This window comes from Callionymus lyra, chromosome 17, assembly GCF_982586985.1.
Source record: "Callionymus lyra chromosome 17, fCalLyr1.hap1.1, whole genome shotgun sequence".
In the NCBI taxonomy this organism is placed as follows: Eukaryota; Metazoa; Chordata; class Actinopteri; order Syngnathiformes; family Callionymidae; genus Callionymus; species Callionymus lyra.
The window spans coordinates 18,648,862-18,673,743 of record NC_141834.1 but is presented as its reverse complement, the minus strand read 5'-3'; the positions used below and the strand labels follow the sequence as shown (position 1 = coordinate 18,673,743).

Sequence of the window (24,882 nt, the reverse complement as noted above, 5' to 3'; positions counted from 1 at the left end):
ACCGGCTCAGACAGGACCACCCCTGGCACCTGGAGCGAGACAGATCCGGGGCTGGTTCGGAGGCGAGCTGTGAGAGGAGCGGCGGCGGTAAGAAGGACTATAAATACAGCTGTGTTCTTTATGGCGCTACTATAACTGGCGCTCAGCTGGTGTCAGGACTCCAGCTCGCAACTGTCACTCAGTGCTTGTGAATCTCCCGGTTCAGCAACAAAAGCCGTCTGGTGAGGTAAGAGGGAAGTGCCGTGTACACAAACAAATCCAAGACAGGCAGTTTTGCATTCTTTCGCTCAGAGCAGAGGCGGCAGAAAAACCTCTCCCTCCAACAGCAGCCGACAGTAAGTCAGCAGACGCTTGATTTCTAAACCCTTTTTCTATTTCTAGCTACTACTAACATCCCGTGTCGTCGTCTCTACTACTAATCGAGAAGCTTAGAAAAACCGCCTCGAGGAACCGCCGACCGTCTCGCGAACCCTCTACTTGAATTGATGGTTTTTTTACGGATCCATTTTTAAAAACCTCGCCCGGGTCCCGACCCCGGTGGGTGACAGGGAGACGTCCAGTCAGATGACCGGGCACCTGTTGACTCGCGGCTAGAAAGTTTAGACTCGGAAAATTTTCCCCCAGAAATACTTTTTTTAACTCGGCAACAAGCGACTCTTTTATCAGAGGGTGAGTAGATTTTAATTTAGATCAAAAGTATTTTGAATCTAGGGACACAGACTTCAAGTACATGTAACTAAAGGTAGTATTTCAGTTGCTAGTTCTCTGCCAGTGAAAGAAATCCCCAAAGTTTCTCTCTCGGATGTGTTTGTGGACAAGAAAGACTTCCTGGTTTGAGGAAGTAGTGTTTGTAAAAAAAAAAAAAATGGTCCGGAGTCGTTTCATGTTTATAATGATGCGGGGCGGGGGCCAAATGTGGCCCTTTGACTGTATTTATATAGCCCTGATGAGGCCAAATTTGACATAGAAACTAACCATTTTATATTGTCTTTATTTATTTTAATCATTTCTTGTCTCTTAATATAACTAAAGGGTATTAAAGTAGTATTTTTATTCTGCTTTTTTAACGTTGTATTCCTTCTTATTAGTAACGTTTTATTTTTGTTAAAGGACTTTTTCCCCTTTTTTTTTTTTTTTACTTGCTCTAAATATTTAGTAAATATTTCAAAAAGACAAACCATGCCTTTTATCATATTTTAAGTTTTATATACATAAGTTCATGTTTCGTATACATTTTATATTATGTTATTTTAATAACAAAAGTAGTTTATTTTTGTTGCGTTGTAAAATCTCGCGACATAATAGTAAGTACTATCTTTAAAGCGCCTTTCCTTGACCGGGGTCACAAAGCGCTTAAACAATCAAAACAATACACCGTTAAAAATAAATGCTTTAAAAAGGTAAAGACAAACACAGCAGCAACAAGAAAGTTGAGAAATAAAAGACAAATATAAAGGTGTTTCTTGAAAGAGTCAGTAGATAATGACATTTTTTCTCTTTCTATTGGCTTGACGGTCCCTTACAGTCACATATTTAATCTGATTTAATTTTAGAAATAGAAAATATTGCGTTTTCTTTCTCCCCCCCACTATAGCGATATTCAACAGCACAGTATCGATGTCTTTTAATTGACAATAACCATGCAAATATTCACTTGATCGCCTTGATTGTACTTCTCTTGTTAAAAATGTAACTACATTGTGTAATTACTATGCTATGACAGTTTTCTTGCAATTATATCCTTGATCAAACCAAATATATCATTGTTCCTACAGTACCATATATATCCTATCACTAGAGTCTACCTTTTTTTATAACAATATCTTCGATTTAAAACAGGTGCAAATCAAAGATATAAAAACCCAGAAGATTTTTATTTTAAAAAAAAGTTTTCTACACCAAATGTTTAGCTAAGAATTCGACCGTCAACAATTATCTTATCTTGTTTGTCGTTGCGAGTGTGTGTGTGTCGGTGCTGAGGTGGATCGGTCAATGTGGATTAGCCAGATTATTTACGGGCGTTCTTCAGAAGCAACGAGATCCTATTTGTCTGTACAGGTTACCTCTGGGTACACTGGTTTACTCCAGCAGCCCCAAAAAACCAAGTTAGTTAATCGATTATGACGCCACTGCCATCTTTGATAGAACTCACTGCATAGTTTTGGAAACAACATCATTTACTTACATTTTTTTTAAAAATGTGAGTTCCTCAGACAGAAGATGGGAGGCACTCATCGCCACGCCCACCTTACTTACGGTGCTGACCGAACAGTGAACTCCCATGATACCTTTCTGTACACTTGAGTCTACTGACTCCTTTAAGAAACATCTTAAGACGTTTTTATTTGTTCAGGCTTTGCCTTGATTTTCTGGAACTTCTGTTGTGTTATCAGTTTTATCTTGATCTTTAAAGTATATACTTTACTGAATATTGTTTTGATTGTTTAAGCGCTTTGTGACCCTGGTCTGGAAAAGCGCTATACAAATAAAAATGACTTACTTACTGCTCTATTAAGCAACAGCTGATTGGTCGCAAACAATACTGCATTTGAATTCTACTTCTATGTTGTTGAAAGTTAATAACGGCTGTGATTGGTCGGCTGGGCGGCAAAGCATTGTAAGGAGCCGTTCAGTTTAGTGTTACTGCGAAGGTTGTTGCGAGAGGGATGGCATATGGAGCGATCATTTTTGCAAGTTCAAATAAATGTGGTTATTTTAAACAATTCGAAAATTAAATGCTCAGTACTTTGTAGGTTTCGTTTAACGTTAGCCTTCGCAATAAACAATTTTAAACAGATTTCTTGGGTTTTTTAAGCTGTTTTTTTAAGGAAAAAGTCCTTGTTTGAGCTGGTTTAAGTTTGTACGAAGCGGTCAATGTAAGAATCGAGTATGTGAAGAAAATTCAAGGATATTAACAAGATTGTTCTGTCCTGCAGAAGTGCTGGTTGATGGAGTTTGCGCGGCGGAGTGGTGACTACTGCCACGCTCAACACATCTAGACCGGGACGGGACGGGGGATGAATCCGGACCATGCTGACTTGGAACCTTAAATCTTGAACCATCCGGGCCGCGGCAGCAGCTCATGGGCTAACAAGCCAGGGATTCTGACCCGGAGAGAAGGAGCGACAGAGAGAGAGAGACACTGGAGGACTGAAGAAAAAAAGATCACAGAGAGACGAACTGTTGCCTCCTGGACTCGAGCGTTCAGTCACCTGATGGGGTAAAAGAGCGACCGGATCACAGGACCTTTTTTTAAAAATACCTATTCGAACTCTTGAGCTGAAGGAGAACCGTCGGTGACCCGCCGCGAACTCGTGCGGCAGCAGCTGACCGTCAACCTATAGGTGAGGTCGGTGATATTTACACGCCAGGCTTTATATACGCCCAGGAATTTCACACCACGCACTGTATGGCAGCGACTTTATGTGTTTGTTCTGGAGCGGTCGGACAAATGTCAGCCGGCGCTCCCACATGAGTTCTGCTGGATGATATTTGTTTTGGTGGCAACACAACGTTTACCAGGTGGGTTCTGTGTGTCGACAACGATGCCAGACAAACAACACACTCGCGCACTCTTGTGAGTCGCAAACAATCGTCCGGATTAATGCCGAGGGGTTTGTGGATAAACGTATGAGAAGCTCTGAGACAAACCACTTACTGTATACAACACAATTAAAATACACATTAAATAAGGACCTAAATAAATGAAAATAAATTGTGATGCAGCTTAGTTATAGGAAATTAACAATACCATAATTCTAACCATTACAATTAACTTAGATTATCAATGCTAATCTAATAATTTCCATCACGAATAAAGACATAAAATTAACTTTACTGCTTAAAGTAAAGTCAAACTATTATAAGATACAATAAGAATTTATAATTATGTAGTCCTAAATATTTAACCATCATTTTCTTCGCAAGAAATACTAAGACTAAATGAAAATTAATGTACGTATTATTTAAAATTATAACATTAAAAGCACTCAGGGGGTGCAGACCTCTGCCAAGCGGCTCATTTCCACCCATATTTACTTTTTCACCCCCAAACTATCGCTCAATGTTTATTTTATGCATATAATTGATGGTTGTTTTTTTCCCAGTCTTGCTTTGTTATTGATCCAGCCTTCCTTAACTCGCCTGCACAACACAGGCGAAAAGTGCTATAAAAAATAGAATCACAAGAGGATAATGAATGGATTGATTCATCTTACTTATAGTACGAGAATAACACTACAATAATAACAAATACTACAACTCATTACTGTATTATAATCTTATACTGTATTAACTTATTATAATCATGATATGATAAATATAAGAAATAAACAAACCATTTTTCTGTCAAGTTTAAAAAAATTAAATGATTTTACTGTTGAAAGTAAAGTTAAACTACTGTACTTAATCATAGCAGGTGCTGTATTTTGTTTAATTCTAAATATTTAATCATAGTGTATATTATAACAAATGCTAGTTACCGAAACAAGATTAGACTAAAAACATTTTCAAAAAGACAAACCACTGCCAAGCTACTCATTTTCACTCATTTTGTTTTCACCCCAAAATGTATTTATTTTGTGTATATAACTTTGTACCTTTTTAGTATTTGGTATGTTATTCATCCAGGTAGTTTTAGCGTCAGAGAACTCGCTTGCACAACACAGCCTGGTAGCGAAGAGAGCTATAACAAATTATAACAGATTAATCTTACTTATAGTAAGGAGAAAATTAACAATATCATAATTACAACTAATATTACTTATTATTATTATCATCATCATTATGATTATTATTAGCAATAAGATGACATTTTCAAGCACAAATTAAGAAATAAAGTTAAATAAAGTAAAACTATTATAACACTAAATATTGATCATAGTTTAATTGTCATTTTTGTGTCATATCTTTATAATAATAAACTAAAATATATATTTTAAAGCACTCTGGGAGTGTTGACCTCTGCTCAGCTACTCATTACCACTCAGATTTCGTTTTCACCACAAAAAAATATTATTACTAATTATTATTATCATGATTATAATAAGCAAAAAGAAACTTTTTCTGGTCACAAAAAAATGAAATGCACTTATTTTTATTGCTAATATTAAAACGGTGGATCCAGATGGTAATTCAAAACACTTTTTTTAAGGGACGCTTGGTTTCAGGTCATTTTTCCATCCATTCCCAAAAAAATCCCCACTTATTAGTGAACGCATACACAAGTTATTTTAGACATACTTAGACTTTAGGATATACAGTGTAGTACTACAAAGCAACTTAAAGACAGTGAAGACAAATACGTAGATAAAAATATAAAATATAATAAAGATATAGCAATAAATTATATATGATGTGAATCAGTTTGACTCTAATTAATAAAGGGGTCACATTTGGCCTTTAGACGAAAACATTATTATAACCGATATATTTTCTGGGTCTGCCCCGGGGCCTCCTCCTTCTTTCGAAAACTCAAACCGACTTCTCTTTTTGTATAGAAAACTCGGTTCTACTTCGGGTCTCTCCGGAATGATTGTTTCTGTCAGTCATTTGTCAGAAACTACATGTACAATCACGTATTTATCAACATGTTTTTATACCCAGTTAGTGTTTTATACTTCAGTTAAACTAGATACAAACTGTTGAGTGTGCGAGTGAGTGTCGGTCACACGGTGCCAGATGGACTAGTGAGCTGGTGAGTCCATCGACCCATTAAGCTCGATGGACGAATTAATCTTTACAATCCATCATAAAACTGATATCAAACGCTAACAAGATTTCAACTGGTTTAAAAATTGCCATCTTTGTTGTGAATTCTGCAGCTTTAAAAAAAGGAAAAACAAACCAAAAATAGAGATATTTATGGCTAACCTTCTTCCTCTGGACTCCCCTGGCTGCTGTGGAAAGGTCAGAAGTCACCTGGTGGAGACCCGCGATCCAACCGGTCACAATGAACCGTCCGGCTCCGGTGGAACTGTGCCACAAGAACATGAGATTCCTCATCACGCACAACCCGACAGATAGCACACTGGGTTCCTTCATCGAGGTATGTCCATGCCAGTGTATCCGAGACGCTCAGCTGTGCACATGACATCTTCCGCTGACCTACAACTCTTTAGAGCCGCATCTGAGAGTCTCATTAAAATACCTTCGTCCTGCAGAGGAAACATTAGGAGGTCATTTGATGAAAGACAAATATATCATTAACGTAGAAGGACGAATAAGTTGTAATAAAGTTTCAATCTTAGTTAAAACGTAACGATTTAAAATACTAAAGTTTGCATTATAAAAGGTCACTTTACCACAAGAAAGCGCACAACTTTCACACACATTAACACACACAGGGCTGCCAAGTGTCTTGCTGTGTCGAGTGTGACAGTCACGCAATTCTCACACCACACTTATATTTACACACAAATACGTACCATTCATTTTCTTCATGATAGTGACTTTGGTCATTCTTGCATCAATCTGGCCAATCACGGAAGGAACCGCCTGTATGTCAACCAATCAGGAGCAGCAGAAGGCTGGTGTTGACGTCTATCTTTCATCTCTAGACACAACTTTTTAGCTCCGACTTCTGAGATAAAACTATTCGTAGTTCGGGGTTTCTCGCTTAACTTCAAAGTAAATTCCCGAAAGCTATTCAGAAAATAACTTCCTGTACTACAATTACAAGCATTGAATCTTGTTTAAAATGCATTTTTGTTATTTATTTTTGTTCTTATTCATTATTTTGTGCCATATCTATTAATCTAGATTTTCACTCACACATTTAAAAAGTTGATTTAAAATGGCTTAATGTAAGTAATAGTAATTTTAATAACATTTAATTGTAGAATTGTATATGAATCGATCATTTAAACTTAATATTTCCTATAGAGATTACTTTATGACGCTGAACCAGGCAGGAAAATTCACACGTTACAGTCAACGATCTCTTCTAGAAGATGTAAACAACTATCCCATGAAATATCGTAACATTTCATAGAAGAATTTTGGAGAAATTGATCATTTAATCATCATATTTTAACTAACTAAGTCATGTGGCATAACGCTAGAGGTGGCATGAAGGTGAGGACATCGATCTTATTGATCGTGTAAATCAATATTAATCGTATAAATCAATATTAATCATATAAATCAACTTTAAAAACACTTCATGAATCTCAACTCTCACTTTCTGAAACTTGGCAGCCCTGACACAACACTCAAACACTCTAGTACACACACTGTGACACATAAGACAAACAGACAAGTATACACACAGTTAACACACAAACGCACACGCTCAGATGAAAAAGACACTAAAAAAACAGACACACATTTACACAATAATCACGCACAAAAAGCTCAAAACTCTTGACTATACTATATGACAGACTTACATTTACACACATTAAACATAAAAAGGAAAATTATACCAAAAAAAGACACATTGAACACACACACATTGAAGTATGAACACACAATTGTGCATAAGACAAAAAGACACATAGGCACACAAAGGCACACAATATAAACACACTCATGCACACATACAAGAAAGACACACATATACACACTATCGCACACACTCAGATGGAAAACACAGATGGAAATTACACAATTAAATACACATTAACTCAACAATCACACACACAACTCTCACAGCATTGAAGTATAAACACACAATCGTGCAAAAAGATACACATTTAACGCACAATTGCACTCGGCTGAAAAACACAAATGCACACATTACACAAAAAGACAAAAATTGCACTCAGGAATGAACACACAATCATGCATAAGACAAACAGACACACACACATTTAAACATAACAACACACATGCACACTCACTGAAACACACGACAGACTCACAACATTCTGAGGTCCATCTGACTGAAGGCTGAACTCTGCAGGACCTGAAGAGGTTCGGAGCCACCACGGTGGTCCGGGTCTGTGACATCACGTACGACAAGTCTCCGCTGGAGAAGGACGGCATCAACGTGGTGGTGAGTGGACGCCCGTGAGCAGAAGGAGAAGAAGAGTTCTTCAGCGTTCTTCTCGTCCAGGACTGGCCCTTCGACGACGGAGCGCCGCCGCCCAGCAAGCTGGTGGACGACTGGCTGAGTCTGCTGAAGAAGAAGTTCCAGGAGGACCCGGGATCCTGCGTGGCGGTCCACTGCGTGGCGGGACTGGGACGGTGAGAGACGCGGACCTCGGATTCGGCAGAAGGAAGGTCCTAAACTGATTGTTTTGGTGAGCAGGGCTCCTGTTCTGGTGGCCCTGGCTCTGATAGAGAGCGGCATGAAGTACGAAGACGCCATTCAACTCATCAGACAGTGAGTTCTGTTCATCCATCCATCTACTTATCCATCCATACATCTACTTATCCATCCATCCATCCATCTATCTACTTATCCATCCATCCATCCATCCATCTATCTACTTATCCATCCATCCATCCATCTATCTACTTATCCATCCATACATCCATCTATCTACTTATCCATCCATCCATCCATCCATCTATCTACTTATCCATCCATCCATCCATCCATCCATCCATCCATCCATTCATCGACTTATCCATCCATACATCCATCTATCTACTTATCCATCCATACATCCATCCATCTACTTATCCATCCATCCATCCATCTATCTACTTATCCATCCATCCATCCATCCATCTACTTATCCATCCATCCATCTACTTATCCATCCATCCATCCATTTACTTATCCATCCATCCATCTACTTATCCATCCATCCATCCATCTACTTATCCATCCATCCATCCATCTATCTACTTATCCATCCATCCATCCATCCATCCATCCATCCATCTATCTACTTATCCATCCATCCATCTACTTATCCATCCATCCATCTACTTATCCATCCATCTACTTATCCATCCATCTATCTACGTATCCAACCATCCATCCATCCATCTACTTATCCATCCATCCATCTACTTATCCATCCATCCATCCATCTACTTATCCATCCATCCATCCATCCATCCATCCATCCATCCATCCATCCATCCATCCATCCATCTATCCATCAGTCCATCCATCCATCCATTTATCTATCCATCAGTCCATCCATTTATCTATCCATCCATCCATCCATCCCTTTATCCATCCATCCATCTAACTGTTTATTAATGGAAGTAAAAAATATATATATTTAAATTATAGATAGCAAAAAACTATGCATTATTTTTGTTATATATTTATTCATTATTAATTATTGGAATTAGAATATCAAATTTAAAGTGTAAAATAAATTATATGAATTTTCATATTTACAAAATTCATTTTGAAAATATTTTAATGTTTTATTTAAATTATTATTTAAAAAAAAAAGCAAATTCAACTTTACAAATTACTGGTATAAGTTATTTTATAAAATAATTCACTGCTTGGAAAAAAAACATTTAGTTTTCAAATGTTACGTTGAAAAATTCTATGTATCCATAGATTTTCTAAATTAAATATTCTAAAATTGATGCTCTAGTACATCTTTCTAGTTACCTCATATTTTTGTTTTTTAGTAAGTAATAATTAGCTTATTCTTCATTTGTTTTTCATAACCCATAACATATAATTTTTAGCATTTGTTTTCAATGGAAGTGAAAAATTGTTGAATTTTAAATTTAAAAATGATGGATTATTATTATGAATTATTATATATTGATTTATTATTATTTTTTAATATGAATTATTGGTATTAAAATATCAAACTTATAGTGTCAAATTAAATTTCATTTCATTATTTCATTTTCATATTTCCAAAATTCATATTGAAAATATTTTAATGTGAATTAAATTATTATTAAAAAAAAAACAAGCAAATTCAACTTTACAAATTACAAATGATTTTTAGTTATTTAAAAATATAATTCACTACTTAGAAAAACAAAATTTTGTTTTGAAATATTAAGTTGAAAAATGTAATATATCCATAAATTTAAAAAAAATAATAATATAATATAATAATAATATTCAGTTTCATTCACATTTTTCTTGATGACTTGGTAAAAAGAGCTGAGCCAGAAGGCCACCGTCATCTCTTGAAAGAAGACACAAAAGAAAGTGTCTAATGTTGAAAGTTTTTTTTTAAAATACAGATGGGGGTTCACTTATCTCTGTCAACATTATACTTTATTTCTAAAAAAAACCTCAGACATGTGACTGAGATGTTCTTCTTCTAGTCCCACCTCAAGGTCAATCAAAAAAACGCCAATTTTTTTTTCTTCTATATTTTAGCAATATTAAGACCGTAATAACGTCTGATTTAAATTGTTTTATTCTTCTTTATTACAATATTATCAAGAATTATTCTTTACTTTTATAATCTCCGCTCCACCACAGTAATACTTTAAGAGGAAACACCGCCATCTAGCGGCAAAGAGGCGTCATTTATTACAATGACATGATTGGTGAGAAGTTTCTGAAATAAGTAAATAACTTTATTAAGGACCAACATAAGCATCTTAACGATGTTGCATCTAATAACAAATATGTTTATGTTTGTGTTGCAGAAAGCGTCGCGGAGCCATCAACAGCAAACAACTGACTTACCTGGAGAAATATCGATCCAAACATCGACTTCGCTTCAAAGACTCTCACGCGCACAAGAACAAATGCTGCACCATGTGAACGCGCACGCGCACTTGCACAGAGACATGTCTTCACCCCTCGACGAGAAAAAAGGAAAAGCACTCAGGAATGACACCATGAAAAGCCTTCTTGTGTGTCTCTGTCACACACAAACACACACACACACACACACACACACACACACACACACACACACACACACACACAGATGAACAATCTACTCACTTCCGGTTTGCTTATTTGTACAGGTTTAGTTTTCGGGGGTCGAAGGTCGAACACAAAAAAACAATGTGATTTGAATCTACTTTTCCCAAAACATGTGAAGTTTTTCTATAGAAAAAAGAATCAGCCAAAATTTTAACACTGTACAGTAAAGATTATTTTTATTTTATTTCACTGATCCTACCTGGAATTTATTTTTATTTGACTTATACATCAGTTGACATCTTGTAGCTGGAGCATGCTCAGTAAAGCCTTGGTTTATTGTTTTGGGTTCTTAAAAGGTTTGTATTTAAATTGTATATGCTGATGAAAAAAAAAAACATGTTAAAGAATTATATTTTTAATTGACACATAAATCAGAGGAAAATTCAGCGATATTTGAGCCTATATTTGTCAGTATTTTCATTTTAAATCAGATTTAATTTTAGCTAGATTCTAAAAGTATATACTATGGAGTTGTATGACCAAAATACAACGAGATAAATGGCCTGTTTCTCTAATTTAACTTTTAAAAAGCTTTATTTTTAAGCGACCATTTTAATCCTTTGGGCTTATGAGTGATCATGTGAATTTACTTGTGCAGTGGGGTTTACTTGCTTCAACAATGTCTTTGGTAAAAAAAAATGACAGAGCTGCTGATTTTCAGGACTGGCATGGGCTTTATCTTTTCTAATAAAATCTCTTAAAATGGCTTTAAATTCCTTTTCTGATTTATTTGTGTTTGTCTATATTTGTGTGTTATATAAAAGGAATCACTCAGCTATTAGTTATTAGTTTATTTCTACAGCTAAACACACTATTATATTCACATCCGGTTGTGAATTCCACTGTTTATATTAAGATTATACAACAATAGAATAGAATAAATGATCATAAATCAATTAAAGAAAGATATTAAACAAAGGTCTTACCTTAAAGTCTTTCCCATACATATTACAAACTTAATAATATCGATAGCTCATCGTTTATATAAGAACGTTAGACGCTAAAAAGGTTAAATATTTCGATATAATCCGTGAAAAATGTCATATATTTGATGCAATTTTGCCGCCAAATAGTAGCAGTACCGCACTCCTACCACTGCGTTGTGCTGTTTCAAGATGAAACATTTTCCCAACTATACACTTCCGCTTTGGTAGACAGCCTTGTGTCGCAGATTCGTCATTTTTTTTCTAGGCTTCAATATTAGACTAAAAACGTACCTTTGTGCGGTACAATTTTCCTCATAGTAGTTAAAATGAGTCCATGAGACGATATTAAATTAAAAAAGGCGTCGAGGATAATGGACGGAACGAAAACAGGTGAGTCGTTAGACACGCTCGAATATGTTTCCCGGGGCTTCATGTTAGCTGGAGATGGATCAAAACAAACTATTTAATTCTCTATGAAATGTGTTATAATGCTCGTGTTTGATTTGATGGTTAACGTGTAAATAAAGTGCTTTAATAATTAAATAATACGGGCTCTTTTATTTAAGAAATGTCACCCTTTCAATTGTACATTTTGTATTTAAAAAATAGTTTATGAAAGACTGTAAATAACCTACACGAGTTTAACAAAATAATGATTTTGTACCATGTCTATAAATTAAAAAATATCTGCACTATATCGAGCAATAAAAAGTGTCACTGCTGTTTTTCACTTTATACAATTTGATTCTCATGTTTTTATCTGTCTATGTCTCCTCTAAAGGTGGTACCTTGTTTATGTGTCGACTCTGCAACCTCTTTTCTCCGAGCGAGTCGCAGCTGCTGGCCCATTGCTCTCAGGAGCATCCACAACAGGAGGCCCTCAAGGACATCATCGTTGCTCTTCAGCCTCTTTTAGACGAGTCCTTCGAGTCTGCAGGTCAGACACCAAGTTAGGATGGGATCACACGGTTATATTGATCTATTGAGTTTACCAATCTTTTTTAACATTGTCTCACAGCCACTCCCGTAAAGAGAAAACGAGGAAGGCCAAAAGGATCCACAAAGAAAATATGCACGGAGCAAAAAGAAGAGAAAGATGAAAGTCACACTGAAGATCAAGAGAAAAAGGAAGAAGGTAAGTCACTGATCGTACACGTGTATTGTATAGCTATACTGCATTTATGCTTTTAATCGTTCTAAATGTCTAACTGCCAGGTGAAACCGAACCGTTGGAGCTAGAATGTCGCACTTGTCAACGCCAATTCAGCAGCAGGCGTCAGATTCTCAAACACATTTGCCTGAAGGCAGCGGAGATGGAAGATGATCATGTCTCCAACGAAGAAGAGGAGAACTGTACAGAGTTTGATCCTCACCCTGAGGGCCAAAATCACAGTTTACAAAGCGTCAAAAGCCAGAGAGATGTCGTCCACCGAAGTGCGTCATTTTACGATTATTATTTTAAAGTCACGTCTTGTAACTCACCGTATATTAAACAGGAAAAGCATCAAACAAAATCAAGAAGAACAGATCGGTGTCTGATGTGCACAGTTCAAAGGAAAATGGACATGAAAGCAAAAAGACAGTCATTAATGTTGTTCTCACGGAGGAAGAAACGCTTCCAGGTCTGTCTATCAATATTTTAATGTCTCCATGAAAAGGTTGAAATAAGTTTGAACAACATCGTCTCAACAGGTGTTTCAAAAATGATTCCTGTGGAAGATATTTCTGCTGAATGTGTTCACATCGAAGATCAACCTCAGGTGAGACAATCTCACATGTTTATCTTCCATATTTGTCCAAAGCATTGTTGAGTAGCAACCGGGTCCTTCTAGCTCAGGGGTCGGCCACCTTCATCAAGTATGGAGCCATTTAGGATCGATCTCTGACGAATCAAAACTCACTCGGAGCCACAGAAATATACTAATTTACTGTTAAAACTGAAGCTAAGAACAACATTATTTAGTGGGAGACATTAAAACACCATAATGAAGAGAACATTCTTACATTAAATTGAGCTATTATGTAATTCTGCTGAATAATAAATAAATAACTGCTTTAGTTTAACTCTTAATAAACGTTAAGGATCGACAAAAAACGAATCAGTGGAGAAAATTTGCTCATAAACGATCAGCTACTCATTAAAAAAATAAACATATTAAACATTTAATGGGTATTGTTTATTCACATTTGTTCCTTTTTTTCACTCTTTTTAAACCTATAATTTCCTATGTGATGTAACTCCATTATTTCAGAATGAAATTATTCAGACTCACCCTGAACTGTTACCTGCCGAATCTGCATCCTGTGCTGAAGACCCTAAAACCGATCAGGAGCAAAGGTACTGTGATTTAGATGCTCTGAATCTAAAGGCAGCAAGACTGTATATACTTTGTCTAAATTATCTCTTCCTGTAGTTACACGACAAACACCATATCAGCAACAACAGCAACATCTCCAGCGAGAAGAGGCTTTCAAGAATATTCCATCAAACAAGATGCTGCCAAGTACTTTAGATCAAAAGAAATGTATCCTAGAATGGTTTTGCCAGAAAAAAAAACAAGTTCCATCTTTTCGTTCCTAGTTCTCTCCAGGGCCAGCTGAAGATCTTCACATGTGAGTTCTGCAACAAGATTTTCAAGTTCCGGCATTCACTGATGTCCCACCTCAGGACGCACACGCAGGAGAAGCCGTTTCAGTGTCCGCACTGTGACTACGCCTCGGCCATCAAAGGTAACGCAACTTTAATTGGCATGTATCGGGTTCTTTGTCAAAAGAACATGTTTATTGATATTTGGTTTACTTTCATCATGTTTTCAAAGCAAACCTGAATGTTCACCTGAGGAAACACACTGGAGAGAAGTTCAGCTGCCAGCACTGTTCTTTTACCTGCCTCAGCCCTGGACATCTCAAGGTATTGTTTTAAAGCAGAACTGGGCACAGTGTGGCCTTCAGGAGGTCAAAGGTCATGTAGACACTAGATTAACTTTTGCTGCTTTTGTCTTTTTTGTAAGTATTTACAATCAGAATCAGAAACTTTTATTTCCAGTGTTGTAAACGCAACATATGAATTTGTTGTGATGTCAGTAAAGAATAAAATAATGAAATTAACATAAAGAAGTAAGTAAGTAAATTATATTTGTAGAGCGCTTTTCCAGACCAGGGTCACAAAGCGCTTAAATAATCAAATCAAAACTCAATAAAATAAATACTTAAAAAGTCAAGTTCTTAAGAAGAAATTACATAAAATAAAATAATAATACAGCATATTTAGTTTTCTTTTATTTCATGATTTTACCCTTTATTCTTCCTTTGTTCTTGCCTGATGGCCCCTCACAAAGTTGAATGTGTCCCCCACATTTTAAATAAATCACAATTAAGCAAGAAACAAATCAGATTACTCACTTGCACTTATAATCATGTCGCACTTCCTTCTATCACATTTGTATGTTAATGTGATTTTAAATATAATTTTTAATTATAATATTTTTTTAAACGCTTGAAATATAATTGGTAGCAGTTAGCTCAATGGGACAGTAGGTGGCAGTACTGCCCTGGAACGAGGCGTCTGAGATCACCTGTAATTTTAATTGAATTCCATTCAACCGTTTCTATTTTTTTTCTCCAGAAAATCTAAAAACGTGGTTGTGTAACCCATTACCCTGGGGCCAAATCTGGCCCAGCGAATGTATTTTATGTGGCCCACGGGAAGGTTGGCTGAAACTCAAAGTAGTTAATGTTCATGTTGATATGGTGATCATCAGCGGTGTTCAAAATAACATCAGGGGACATAGAGACTTCCAATAAAACTGATGTAAAAGGAATTTAATGTAAGATAGTTTACATTTGCTAATGTTTTGGCCCCTTGTGTGACTTAATTTAACACCTGTAACAACCGACAACTATGGAATATGGAAGATTTAGTGTTTATGTATAACTTTGATGTCGAATCTTTCCGGTTCCTCAGGTGCACATCGAGCGAGTTCACATGAAGGTGAAGCAGCACTGCAGCTTCTGTCAGAAAAAATACTCTGATGTCAAGAACCTGCTGAAGCACATCATGAAACGTCACAGTCTCAAAGATCCGGCTGTCAATCAAACATACCAAAAGCTAAAGTATGGATTCCTCACTTTCCTTTTCTGCTGATCAGTGACTTAACAAAACATCTTCTCCCGATTAGACTCAAGACCCGCCAAGGCCTCAGAGAACTCCTCTACCACTGCCCCACGTGTAACCGATGCTTCAAGAACCAGCTGGAGCGTGAGCGACACCTGCTGGTCCACGGCGCTCAACGGCCTTTCGTGTGCTCGCTGTGCGACCACACCGCCACCAAGATGGCGACGCTGAGCGCGCACGTGAAGAAACATCCCTTCTTGTACGTGTGCAGCGTGTGCGGCGGGAAATTCGTCAGCACTCAGAAGCTGAAGAGTCACCTGATGGAGGGTCACTCCGAGCTGGACCAGGACCAGGTCTTCACCTGCTGCATCGACAGCAGCTTCGACATGCTTCAGCCTGGACACGACATGTGTGCGGACGACACCAGGGAGGAGGCGGAGGACGAGGGGAAGGAAGTCACCAACGAAATGGAGGATGAGTTCACGAAGAATGACACTGTGCTTGCAGAGGAAGAGGAAGAGGAATCTCAGGCTGAAGTTTCAAATGCTTCCACGGTTCAGGAGGAATGCGTGAGCTCTGATTGGTCAGCGAAGAAGTCCAGTGAGGACAACGGCCTCGAGAAGAACAACCTAGAACCATCTCAGACTCTGGAGGAACAGACTCCGAACACTTCCACAGATGAATCACCGGGAGTTACAAACATGTCAGAAGATAATAGTTCAACAACTACAGGGATTGACGTCCATAGTGCTCCTCTTGAGAAGGTAAACGACTTCAAAAATGCTTTTTGTTTTGACCTAAAATTTACCCCCGACTCATTTAGATTAAGAAATTCAGACTACGACACGGATGCCTTTAGTATCCAGTCATTTTCATTCATTCTTAAAAATGTCAAAATTTGTGAAAAAATATATTTTATTTGTAGTTTTGTCGAGCAATACCAAAATATGTTCAAACATCTTCTTTAAAAGCTGCTGGAGTCACTGTATCCTCTCGTACTCAGACCTCGCTAGGATTTTCGTTATTCCTTTTAGTCCTTTTATGGGATGTAATGACTGCTGCCATCAAGAGGCTAGAAGTTTTACTGCAACAAAAAAAATAAACAAACGCAGTAACTATTTGATGTTAATTGTAAAAAAAAAAAGATATCTAGTCAAGTAAGTTTAAGGAAAAAACACATAAAGGTATTAATACTAGAGGTGAGAATTGGCAAGAATCTGGAACGATACTTTACACGATTCAGGAGCAACAATACCATATATATATGTAATAATGTACGATACTGTAACAAGGATATATTTGTAGTATTTTTCGAAGTACTTGACTCTGGTGTTGTAGTATTTACAGACCACATGACTCTTGACGAAGTCGTAACTAATTTAATTTGTTTTCAAACCAAAATATGTCCAAACATCAGCTTTAAAAAGCTGCTGGATTCCACTGTATCCTCTCGTCCTCAGTCATCACGTGGTAATTCATTTTTCCTTTAGCTGCTGAGAACGTATTGACCGCAGTGGAAGTTTAATTGCAACACAAAAATGAACAAACGCTGTGAATATTTACATTTTAATTTATCATTTTAAATAAAAAGAAATCAAATTAATTTATTGTATACACAACTTGTAAAAATACAAACTATACAATAATTATATATAAGATAAAAATTAAAAAATATTTTAAAGCCCCGCAACAAAATATTTATATATAGTCAGGACAGCTGAGAATTAATTATGAAATGACAGATTTTTGTAACAAATTAAAAAAAACAACATTATTATTTGTTAAATACAAGCTTGTTTTTTTGTGTTTTCTTTCATTTAAGACCTTCATATGTTTGGCTGGTCATAAGCAGCCATGATTATGAATGTCTTAAAAAGTCGTTTGGTTTATAAGAAATAAATAAATGATGAGTTTTCCTGGTATTATTTAGACAAATGAGACATTTCCGGTTTCATGATTTTTCCCTGAATGTCGTTGTAACATCACATTTTCATTTAATTCTAGGAAGCAGAGCATCAAAGTGCCTTTGAGCAAGTTTTATCGTCGCTCAAAAAGACTCCACTGAACATGGAGAGGTACCAGCAGCTCAGGAAGATCTACGGAGAAATAGAATGTGAATTCTGTGGTGAGAGGATCAGCAGAGTTTGTTTCTCTCCATGAAAACCTTTTGATATGTAAATGTCTCTTCTCTCTCTCCAGGTAAACTGTTCTGGTACCGAGTCCACTATAACACCCACGTGCGCACACACACCAAGGAACACCTGCACTACTGCTCCAGCTGCAGCTACTCGTCCATCACCAAAAGCTCTCTGAAGAGACATCAGGTCCAGAAGCACAGCGGCGTCCTCCTGACTTGTTCCTTCGACGACTGTAAATACACCACGGCGGACAAATACAAACTACAGGCTCATCTGAAGACGCACCAGGAACAGGTAAGAGGCCGGTTAGGAAGTAAAACTGGTTTAGTTTAAATTCATTATTGTTTCCTGATGGTTGTTGCCGTTCGTCAGCCGGGCGAGTGTGTGATGTGTCCCGTCTGCCAACAAAGCCTGCCAGAGCACCGACTGAAGCTGCACATCAAAACATCTCACCCTGGTACCTCACATGCATCCTCATGAACACGCCTACCTAAATCAAAACACACTTATGCAACTGGAAACGTTTATGCTTTTAAAATCATCATATTATATATTCAAGAAATATTTCCTCTTCAACTCTTTTATTTTTCTATTGAGGTATTTTACTTCACAATGAATTCAGTTAGCACCGTTATCTACGAGCTAAGCTAGCAAGTTTTAAACACGCCCTTTACTTTAAATTTAAATTAAAATAGTAGTACAAAAATACAGTTCTCATATCTAGTAGGTGTTGTAGGGTAAACATCAAATAGAAAACTTTTTAAGATTTTCTTTTTCTTTTTTTTTTAATCATTAAAATATTAAAATAATTTACCTTATTTTTGTATCAAGAGCAGAATGGTTTCCCCATCAACAATTTCTTCTTTTTTTTTTTCGTTTTTAAATTTTACTTTAAAATTACTTCAGTTAGCAGTTTTATCCGCCTTCTAAACTAATAGTATTAAACACGTCCTTCAAAATAAAAATGAATACAAATCTTTTTCCTTATTAAGTAAGTTTATTCTACTATTATTTTAAATCTTAAAAACATATTTTAAACTATTCACAATATATTTTAGTAGAAATATTTCCCAATTGAATTAAAAAAATTGGTGGTAAAATTTCACTTCAGTGCAGTTTTATCCACTAGCTGTGCTATCAGGTATACAAACTTCATTCACTAAACATTGTTGTTTAAATAATAAGTAAATTGTACAGTTGTCCTATCTAGTATGTGTTATGGGGTAAATATCTGAAGATTATTTTCCTTTTTAAATCATTAAAAGTGTTTTAATCATTCCTATATTTTCAATGAAGAGCAGAAACATTTCTTCCTTTAGCAGAAACATTCCTCTTCAGAATTACTTCTGCTAGCACTGTTATCCACTAGCTTAGCTAGCAAGTATAGAATAAGCTAGCAAGTTTCTTTCACATTGAAATCATTTCTTATTTTTAAAATCATTACAAAAAAAGTTTTAATCATTCACATGATTTTTATGAATAGCAGATGCATTTCCCTATCAACTGAATGTTATTTATCTTTTTAAATTTCACTACAGATTGCCAGCTAGCACTGTTATCCACTAGCTAAGCTAGCAAGTAATGGATTAGCAAGCAAGTTTCCTTCACATTACATTACTAGAATTTCTTCTTTTAAAAATAATTAAAACATGTATTATCATTCACATGATATTTTTATGAATAGCAGAAGCATTTCTCCATCAACTGAATTTTCTTTTTCTTTTTTAAATTTCACTTCAGAATGACAGCTAGCACTGTTGTCCACTAGCTTGGTTAGCAAGTATATCATTCCATTTAAATACTTCCTCTTCTTCCATTTTTGCACGTAAAAATAATCAATTAAAAATGCTGTTGTCCTATCTCATGTGTTAGGGGATAAAAACATGCAAAAGCGCTAGACTTTTTTAGTGTAAACATTAAATAATATGAACCCTTTTGTTATATCTGCGTCAAGGTGACCCGAAGGCTTGAAACAAATGTGTTTCTATTTTCTCTTGTGTTGTCATTGGATGAAGATGAACCATCTCCACCACTGCATATGTATTTATGGAAGCCAGGGAGGTTGTTCATCTTGACCCAGAGACAACAAAAGAGCTAAAAAATGTATTTATTTAAATGCTGAATATGATGTGAAGATGTTTACAAAACTTGCATTTTCAAACGAGTCTCTTGACCTTAAGCTATAAATTCACAAGTTATATAAATCCTTGAATTGCCCCTTTAAAGTTTCACTCCAAGTTCATTTATTTATGCATTCACGGCACGTCCTTCTGTCAATCAAAGTAAAATATGCAGAATTAAACTGGGTTTTCTCTTTGATGCAGCAGTTGTGTAACCTCACTCCACATTGTTCTTACCTCCTCTACATAAACACTTGTGCTCCAACAGTCCTCGGCAAACAACTTTCAATCATGTTCCCTTCAGATAAAGTGCCTGGCAAAGGCTTGATGGTGAAACGAGCCGAGAAGTGCCCTTACTGCGACTCCTACTTCTTAAAAAACAGCAGCGAGTTCCAGCAGCACATATGGGCCCACCAAGGTGAGACGACACTCTTGCTTTTGTTACACACACACACACACACACACACACCTGCACATCTGTGTGCTTAAAATTGTTCAAATTGGTTTGTGCTGACTTCCCCCATCTGTCTTCACGTCCTCCTGGCTGCCCTCCACTCGGCAGGATCGCACACAAACACACACTGCAGAAGAAGTTATTCCGGTGACCTCAGCTCGGAATAACTCGGGCACGGGAAGATTTTTCTCCGAGTTTTCTTGCTTTCGAGAATAAACAAACGTGTGCTAATGAAGACAGAAACAGAGAAAAATAGTGGATCGTAGTTATAAGTTTCTAGGAGAGGTTTTAGTCGTACCTCAGCTAGAAGTGCTCTGCATTTATTTAAGTCTTCAGCTAGTTAAAGGGCACCTAATGTAAGTAAGTAAGTAAGTAATTTTTATTTATATAGCGCTTTTCCAGACCAGGGTCACAAAGCGCTTAAACAATCAAAACAATATTCAATAAAATATATACTTTAAAGGTCAAGATAAAACTGATAACACAACAGGAGTTCCAGAAAATCAAGGAAAAGCCTGAACAAATAAAAACGTCTTAAGATGTTTCTTGAAGGAGTCAGTAGATCATCAAACACAGATATGGTTCCAAAGCTTAGGAGCAACAGTCTGGAAGGATTTCTCTCCTCTGGTCCTGAACCGTGTTCAGGAACCATCAGTAGATTCTGATCCACAGACCTCAGAGCCCGAGCTGGGGTGTAAGTCTGGATCAGATCACTGATGGAAGGTCTGACCATGAATAGTTCTGAAAGTAAGAACCAGAATTTTAAAGTTGATCCTGAAAGAAACTGGCAGCCAGTGAAGAGTTTTAAGGATCGGAGAAATGTGAGTTCTTCTACTAGAGCGGGTTAATGTGCTGATTTAAGTGTCTCTTAAATTGTTCTATGACCTCTTTTATACTCATAAGTATGTTTCTTTTTGCACAAAACTCTCATTTTATAAAGATATTTACATAAGAAAATACGCTTAAGCCCCACCCACTTAAAATGCGCTGTTTTGGCTGAGAAGACAATCAAAGAATCATGTTAATTTCAAACTCACCCCTAAAATTCCTGTTTTGTAAATAAAAAAAAGGAATAATAACTATATAGTTTGCTGCTTAATGTACAGGCAGAAGTATCTCTCACAAATGTTTACATAAATATTTATGTTGTTTCACGATTAACATGTAGGTACTTATTTAGGGCTTCTAGGGGGAGGACACCTGCACCAGAGTGATGTCAGAATGTTTAATTTAAACCGTAATCTCGTTTGGCGAGATTTCAGACGGGAGAGAACTTTATTAAGTAATAACTTCAAAACCGAGCAACCTCAAGATGAATGATCTACTGCATTTTGAAGACGACGACTTCAACATTTACAACATGTCAGGAGAGTTGGGTTTTCACATTAGACTTAGACTTAGACTTAGACTGCACTTTATTGATCCCTTTGAGATGACATTCTCAGGGAAATTTCTGTTTTCCAGTAGCACAGAAGGAATAGATAATTTTTTTTTAATTTTTTTTAATTTTTTTTTTTTAGAGTTCCAAAATTAAAAGTATCCATAGGAGGCACGCTATCCCTTAGTGGGAAAAGTAAAAAAAAGTAAAAAAAAAGTAGAGATGAACTAAATAAAAAGGGTAAAGAAAGAGTTAGGGACCGGGAGCTACTGGAGAGGCAGCCGTCTCTCACAGCGCCAGAGGTGTGAATGAGGTGTCCATTAGGTGTCCTTTAAGAGTCATGTGTGTCCGTGCAGGTCTGAAACCGTACTCCTGCACTCAGTGCGACTACAGCGGCCGCAGCAGAAGCAACCTGAAGACCCACATGAACCGACACAACAAGGAGCTCTGCCACATCTGCGACCTGTGCGGCAAAACCTTCAAATCCAACGTGACTCTGAAGAGTCACCGGCTGAGTCACACCAGCGAAGGTTGTTTCACAGAACACACTTTCAAACGGATCTTCCTCCTTTGCTGACTTGTTTTTTTTCTTTTGAAGGAAAAAAGTTCCAGTGCTCCGCTTGTGAGTTCACCTCGGTTTCCAGACCGTCTCTGCTCAGGCACATGGAGCAACACACGGACTTTAAGGTCAGAGGGACTAACCTGAGGAGATGCACGACTTCTTTAGCTGAAACCCTTCTCGTCTCCGTGCAGCCGTTCCGTTGCGCACATTGTCAGTACGCCTGCAACATAGCGGGTCCGCTGAAGCGACACTACAAGAAGAAACACCCGGATCACAAGTATGAAAACGCCGGACCTGTACTGACTGACCCGGAAACTCTGAAACAACAAGGTGGACTTTGTTTTATTATCATTTTTTAAATGTTGTTTTATGAGGTCAGTACAAATTGCGATGTCGAAAGTGAATCGACAGCTGCGATTGGTTGGCTGGGCGGCAAAGCGTTATAGGAGTTGTGACTCTGCTCAGTTTACCGTTACTAAGACGGTTCTGGAGAGGGATGTCTCCTTTGCATGTTGAAAAATGAAACAATCCCTTCTTAGTGGAAAGAACTTGAACTTGAATTTATCAAGGGGGGATTCAACCCCCGCATTAAACGAGGGACAACTGTAATCGGGTAAAAGGAAAATTAGCCTGAAATCTTAGTCGCTAATGCTAACGTAGCTTTCACTGTATGCCAGCAGAAATGAAACACAATTGATAAACTCCTCGTCAATAATATTTGCGATTACAAGTGTTTCATGTACTTGATGATGATAGTAATAAGGACTATTATTTATTTAATTAATGTACGTGCGATTGGGTGTAACCTGTCTCACACCCTGAGTAGCTGGGATGATAGGCATCAGCTCCTTGTGACCCCATTAAAAATCATGTTTATTGCCAGTTAAAAAAAACAAAAAAACAGGGATATTTTTTAAAGGAAGAATTAAATTCAACGAAATCCCAGTGATGACTGAGGACGAGAGGATACAGTCGACTCGAGCAGCTGATTTTCGGACAGTAGTAGTATTAAATTAATTTAACATAAATATAAACTAAATACAATTAGATAAATTAAATACAATACAATATAACAAGATACATTAATAATAAAGGAAATATGAAGAAAAAAAACAACAACTATAAATATTAAATCTTTGTTTAAATGTTGCCTCGAAACAATGATTATAAAAGTAATAATGTTTTCTTTTTCAGGTGGTTTGAAGTGCCCCGAGTGTGAATTTGTGTACGGCACAAAGTGGGAGTTGAACCGTCACCTCAAGAACAAACATGGTCTGAAAGTAGTTGAAGGCACTTGGGAGGTACAGAGAATCTCTTGGTCTTCAACCGTGTCTCGTTCATCACGATACTATAAATGATAAAAGAATGGCTCTGAAGACAATTGAATTTGACTGAACTCACAGGTGGAAGAGATGGTGGAGGCTCAGTACGTTTCCATGGAGAATGAAGAGGAGCTGACAGAAGCACAAGTAGCTGCCCTGCAGGACAACGGTAGACATTAAATATCTGTCGGATTTATATTTAAACACAGGCTTGAGAAGATAATGAAACACTTTAATGTCTTCTTTATTTGGACAGAAGCAGTAAATATTCTGCAGCAAATCACCGAGTTCAGCACAGAGACTCACAGTGCCGTCACCTCCATGGTGGCCATGGCTCCAGGAACAGTCGCCGTCGTGGAACAGGTAAACCAAGAGACATATTTCCGTCTAATAACGTCTGACTGACATGTTCTTTGAAGCTTCAGGTGGCCGGTGAGAAGGAAGTGTGTGGCAACCAGCTGATGGTGGTGAACGCCGAGGGCGAGCTGGACGGGAACCAGCTGATGGTGGTGGAAGACGGTCACGGTCTGGAGGCTTTGACCGTCCTGGCTCAGGGAGACGACACGCACCACTATATCGTCTACGTTCAGGAGCAAACCGTGGAAATAAACTAGCCATGATCATGTGAAGCTGTAATATTCCAACTATTGCTCGTCTCTCTTTTTTATAATAACGGCTACATTGTTATTTTCTGCACTCAGTTTTTAATAAAGCGAAAACAAATGTTTTCTTGTGTTTTTTTTATGGAAGTACATCCGTGCCATCAGAATATTGAAAGCTTGAATTTAAACGTATTTAAATATTTTATTTAGTATTTTAAGCATTTAATTATTTTTAATATGATTTACTAAAATCATTTCTACATTGAAAAGTTGATTTTTAAAATCAATGTTCAAAATTCATTTTAATATTTTGTTAAAAAGTTGGCTTATTTCATATTATTTTAAATTTTTAAAAATCGAATCTTTTATTTTCCTGTTTGATATTCCAATACATTTTCTAAATTCAATATTTTAAATTCATACCCTTTTAAATTCAATATG

General features: G+C 36.9%; 2 protein-coding genes across 9 annotated transcripts; both read left to right on the top strand.

Moving 5' to 3' along the window:
• LOC148062872 (protein tyrosine phosphatase type IVA 3) lies at nt 1-11,532 on the top strand. 7 transcript variants are annotated; one of them, XM_087812145.1, is made up of 7 exons: nt 1-87; nt 2,937-3,344; nt 5,908-6,046; nt 7,904-7,996; nt 8,057-8,187; nt 8,252-8,326; nt 10,540-11,532. In XM_087812145.1, exons 3-7 carry the CDS (start codon nt 5,951-5,953, stop codon nt 10,655-10,657), a joined length of 513 nt encoding a protein of 170 aa, XP_087668271.1. In that variant the 5' UTR covers nt 1-87; nt 2,937-3,344; nt 5,908-5,950; the 3' UTR covers nt 10,658-11,532. The 7 variants fall into 7 exon arrangements, with proteins under 7 accessions (XP_087668271.1, XP_087668270.1, XP_087668269.1 ...); XM_087812144.1 differs by lacking the exon at nt 1-87 and adding an exon at nt 110-226; XM_087812143.1 differs by lacking the exon at nt 1-87 and adding an exon at nt 194-335 and having other exon boundaries at nt 5,913-6,046.
• A 454-nt stretch (nt 11,533-11,986) lies between these two features.
• zfat (zinc finger and AT hook domain containing) lies at nt 11,987-24,567 on the top strand. 2 transcript variants are annotated; one of them, XM_087813114.1, is made up of 23 exons: nt 11,987-12,141; nt 12,533-12,688; nt 12,770-12,886; nt 12,967-13,185; nt 13,248-13,373; nt 13,444-13,511; nt 14,004-14,089; nt 14,166-14,255; nt 14,333-14,481; nt 14,571-14,662; nt 15,716-15,864; nt 15,930-16,629; nt 17,870-17,990; nt 18,065-18,297; nt 18,376-18,460; nt 20,428-20,541; nt 22,312-22,485; nt 22,554-22,642; nt 22,709-22,847; nt 23,712-23,818; nt 23,921-24,008; nt 24,096-24,202; nt 24,265-24,567. In XM_087813114.1, the coding sequence occupies exons 1-23, from the start codon at nt 12,123-12,125 to the stop codon at nt 24,451-24,453; spliced, it is 3,417 nt and encodes a 1,138-aa protein (XP_087669240.1). In that variant the 5' UTR covers nt 11,987-12,122; the 3' UTR covers nt 24,454-24,567. The 2 variants fall into 2 exon arrangements, with proteins under 2 accessions (XP_087669240.1, XP_087669239.1); XM_087813113.1 differs by having other exon boundaries at nt 24,259-24,567.
• The last annotated feature ends 315 nt before the right edge of the window (nt 24,568-24,882 follow it).

What these genes read in the sequence shown, in the direction of transcription:
- LOC148062872 (XM_087812140.1), top strand. Translation starts at nt 3,486, where the DNA reads ATGATATTTGTTTTGGTGGCAACACAACGTTTACCAG. An exon ending in TGCGTGGCGGGACTGGGACG is followed by an intron (nt 8,188 to 8,251) that starts GTGAGAGACGCG and finishes TTTGGTGAGCAG; the next exon opens with GGCTCCTGTTCTGGTGGCCC. An exon ending in GCCATTCAACTCATCAGACA is followed by an intron (nt 8,327 to 10,539) that starts GTGAGTTCTGTT and finishes TTTGTGTTGCAG; the next exon opens with AAAGCGTCGCGGAGCCATCA.
- zfat (XM_087813113.1), top strand. An exon ending in GCACATATGGGCCCACCAAG is followed by an intron (nt 20,542 to 22,311) that starts GTGAGACGACAC and finishes GTGTCCGTGCAG; the next exon opens with GTCTGAAACCGTACTCCTGC. An exon ending in GCTGAGTCACACCAGCGAAG is followed by an intron (nt 22,486 to 22,553) that starts GTTGTTTCACAG and finishes TTTCTTTTGAAG; the next exon opens with GAAAAAAGTTCCAGTGCTCC.